The sequence below is a fragment of the Monoraphidium neglectum genome, assembly GCF_000611645.1.
Source record: "Monoraphidium neglectum strain SAG 48.87 unplaced genomic scaffold scaffold00232, whole genome shotgun sequence".
Taxonomy (NCBI): Eukaryota; Viridiplantae; Chlorophyta; class Chlorophyceae; order Sphaeropleales; family Selenastraceae; genus Monoraphidium; species Monoraphidium neglectum.
Window position 1 is genome coordinate 26,932 of NW_014013396.1, and position 3,891 is coordinate 30,822.

General features: G+C 58.6%; 1 protein-coding gene across 1 annotated transcript; it reads left to right on the forward strand.

Annotated features, from left to right (window-relative positions):
- Positions 1–1,998: 1,998 nt before the first annotated feature.
- MNEG_2136 (hypothetical protein) lies at positions 1,999–3,496 on the forward strand (the record flags this gene model as incomplete). Its single annotated transcript, XM_014049393.1, has 4 exons — positions 1,999–2,032; positions 2,278–2,380; positions 2,678–2,780; positions 3,215–3,496. 4 exons carry the CDS (start codon positions 1,999–2,001, stop codon positions 3,494–3,496), a joined length of 522 nt encoding a protein of 173 aa, XP_013904847.1.
- Between the last annotated feature and the right edge of the window lie 395 nt (positions 3,497–3,891).

Consider the following 3,891-nt stretch of genomic DNA (forward strand, 5'->3'; position numbering starts at 1 on the left):
CGCCTGCGACGGCGAAGAAATACTATGATAGGCATCAAATTCCAGATTTTATGCTCGGACAGGGCGCGCAGAACAGCAGCGGGCGCGGTCACTCAGCCACCTGCCCTCACCGACCACTGCCGGCGTGAACCCGCGCGGGAACAGCCCTGAGTGATTGCGATTCTGGAGAAACGTGAGCAGCAAGCTCACGTGGCACAAAAACAACTGCATGTGGTGATGCTGCAATCGGCATTGCCCAGGACGCTGCACGGCAGGCTCGCTCGTCTAGACAGCCACATGCCCGGCCACAGCCAACCGTGTTGAGAAAGCATCGAGTGGCAGCATATTGCCATGGTCGCACCGAGGGTTGGCCGAACCTGGGGTCCTCCTCTTATCTGTATGTCATGCCCGTGATTATTATCGACCATGGGCAGACTCGTTGGCAATGCACACCGACGCTTGTCCTGCTGGTTCGTGCTTGCTTGTCAGTGCTTGCTTGTCAGCCCGGCAAGCACCAATGGGGAAGACAAGGCGCCCACTGCAGGGTTGCTATAGGATGTTGGCGGCAGGAGAGGCTGCGGGGGCCCGGTTGATACGGCTGCACTGCTATGGCCCCCCAACGCAGCCTTGGGCGTCCCAGTCGAAGCGTGTGCAGGCGTCGGGCCCACCGCAGAGCGTCTGGTGCAACGTATGTAGCTGCCAGTCGATGAATTGAGCCATTCAGATGTTGGGAAGTGGCAATGTCCCAGCCAAGCGTACTTGGCTATGCTGCTGCGCACGCTGCGGCGGTTGCTGACGCATACTGCAATGCGAAGCTGCACAGCCGCTGGTGCCAAACCCTTGGCCTGCAATGGACAAGTGCGCGAGCACGCCGGAGTTTCCTGCGAGAATTCTCTTTGCCCTTTTTGTCCTCTGCCCGCTGGGCGTCGAGCTCCCACGCGGCGGGTCAGCATTGGTTGCCACGCCATTTATACGGCAAAGACGGCCCTTGATGCGGTTGTAGCACGATTTTACATTTTATCGTACAACAGCCAAGCTAAAAGCTGTCTAGCAGGTGATCCACGTACCACCTCGAGGGAGCCAGGAAAGGAATCCACATCGTGACAGTCGGTGGTTGGTAGCAAGCAGGAGGGACGCGAAACGGCGATTCTTACGTGTCAGGACATCTGAAAATAGATTCTCACCATCGGTGGCGTCGCAGCAGTCATGAAGGGCAAACTCCCGCCATTTGCCACGGCGTTTGATGCAGGTGCGGGGGCGCGGCAACTCACGGTGTACGCAGGCTGCTGATATCTATGATATCTGTCGCGTTTGATATGTGCCGAGCCGCGCTGTCAGCGGCACCTTTAGCGACTCAGGACCCAGCGGCGCGCGATTACTGCACAAGATTGAGCTGCTGCACCTGCAATAGAAATGACCACAATCTCGCAGCGACCCGCCACTGCCGTCCGTCTCCAGACCTGCATGCCACATTGCACTCACACCCAAGCATCACGAAGCCCGCTGCCCGCAGCAGCAACCTGCCTTGACTCAGAACATGTGAACTTGCAACACGCGCAGTCAAGGCTCATGACTGGTTCAACCTTTTCGCCATTGGGGTGCTGAACGCGCTCAACCTCCATTACGTGGTGGCCCGGCAAGGGTAAGATCCTGGGCAGCTTTGGGATGGGGAAGGCCAGGCGTGGGGCGCCGGGCGCCGCGTGGAGTGAAAAGACTCAGCAGGGGGGACAGGGCAGCAGGGACGCACGCCGCTTCCAAGCTTGAAGCTTGAACAGACACAAAGTGTCAGCCGCAACGCCTCATAATGGCTGATGGCCGGAAACTGACAGGACTGAGCCCGCAGCAGGGGATGAGTAAGTGGTGACATAAATTTTTCGACGGCTTTGGGACGGCATGTGCAGTGGGGTGGTGGCTGTGCATGCCACCATTCCTTCGCTCCACCGACACGTCTCAACCCTCTGCAATTTCTGCCTGCTTAAATAACAAAAATGTAGATTTGGCCTGTTCTGGACGACCACAATGCTCTACTTTCTGTTTGACACCATCTTTGTCGGTGCGTTGTTCTGCGCGACACAGTCGTCCACGCTGCACTGCGAGCCCGCTGGTGCTGCTGCGCCTGGCGGCTGTTGCAGCCGGGATGCCATTATAGGCACGGCGGGCCCAGTCCTGAGCTGCCTCGCCTTGCATCTGAGTGGGGAGCTGCGCGCAACGTCCACGCCCCAACATGCAGCGCCGCACCTGCCCTCCAGCTGTCACAACCGTCATCGGCTCGCGCCGCCTGCCTCCCTGCGACCGAAGGGCTCTACCCGTCCAGCGTGAAGAGCCCCGTGGTCATCCTGGGCCACCACCTCTGCACCTCCCTTTACATGCTCATCCCCCATTTCTACCCTGCCTACCACTGGTGAGCCCAGCTGAGGCCCCCTGAGATGCGATGTGCTTGGGCGTCAACGTCGACACGACAGCCTGCTTATCCAATCAACGAGCGTGTGGCAGCTGAGCCTCGTGCCTCGTGTGGACGCCTCACTCTCTCAGGCCGTCTTGCCTGCTAGACCACGCTGTGGCGTCAAGGTTCTGCTGAACTAAGGCCCTCTAAACCTGTCAGGGCGCTACCAGAGCCTTGGCATACCAACCAAACGTTATGGCTATGCATGATTTTTCCGTTGGACCCATCCCAACCTCACACCGTGAACTTTGACAGGTGTATGTCCTACTGCATGCTCGTGGAGATCAACACGTGGCTGCTCATTGCGCGTCGCCGCATTGGTGGCGCAGCCATCACATTTGCGTTTTATGCCACATGGGTGAGCCTGGAGCATGCCAACGTCGTTTGCGTGTCGGATGTGTGTACGCGCGCGTGTGTGTGTGTGCGTGTGTGTGTGTGTGTTCGCGCAGTGTGCATGTTTGTGTGTGGACATGCGTGCGTGCACGTGCGTGTGTGAGTGCACGCGCGTGCGTGCGTGCGTGTGTGTGTGTGTGTGTGTGTCTGTCTGTGTGTCTGTGTGTCTGTGTGTCTGAGCGCGAGCATGCGTGCGCGCATATGCGCATATGTGAGCACGCGTGTGCGCACATCTGCATGTGTGCGGACACTTGTTTATGCCCTAGTGCTTTTGACACAGCGCGTCTGCAAGCAGACCCCCATGCGCGTAATCGCGTGTGCAAGTCCCCTTTACCACAAAGCACCTCGACCCAACCGCGCCCCCCCCCCCCGTTGGAAATCTGTGCCCCGCCTCGCCAGGTCGGCCTGCGCAACATTTGGTACCCTTACTTGATTTGGGCCTTTGCAGTGGAATTTGAGCACGAGTCCAAGCTCGCGGGGACCTACCTCAACCCGACAATAATTGCCATGATCTGTCAGGTCGCGCTGACCATTCTTAATTACTACTGGACCTTCCAGCTCGTCCACAAGCTGGTCAGGACGCAGGCAACAGGTCCATGCACCAAGGGCGGCAGTGGCGGCGGCGAGATGTCGAAGCCCGGCTCCAAGCCAATGGCACAGATTTATGCAGAGCACTTGTGAGTGGCGGGCCGCTTTCTGGCGCGCTGGGGGTGTTCACAGTGTCAGCCGGCGCTGTTGCGTGGGCGTTGCTGTTGTTGCTGGTGCAGCTATGGCACACAGGCAATCCCACGTCATCTTGTGAAGAGTGTGCGCGGGCCATTTTGAGGTGGCCTATGTTCACGTGCAGCTGGGCATGCCGCGGTCTTTTGTACTGCTTTCAACCAGTGAGCCCCTGTCACTCATTTGCCAAATCTCACCCATTGCCACAGCGATCGTTGCTACACCGTACATGTATTGGCGCCATAAACTTGCACTGATGACTGTTTTTTGCTGACCGTGTGGGGCTCAGCCCTCGGACTGAGACGTGCTTAGTACGGCGGCACCAGCGCCATTTGGCTCCATGAAACGTGCGCCCA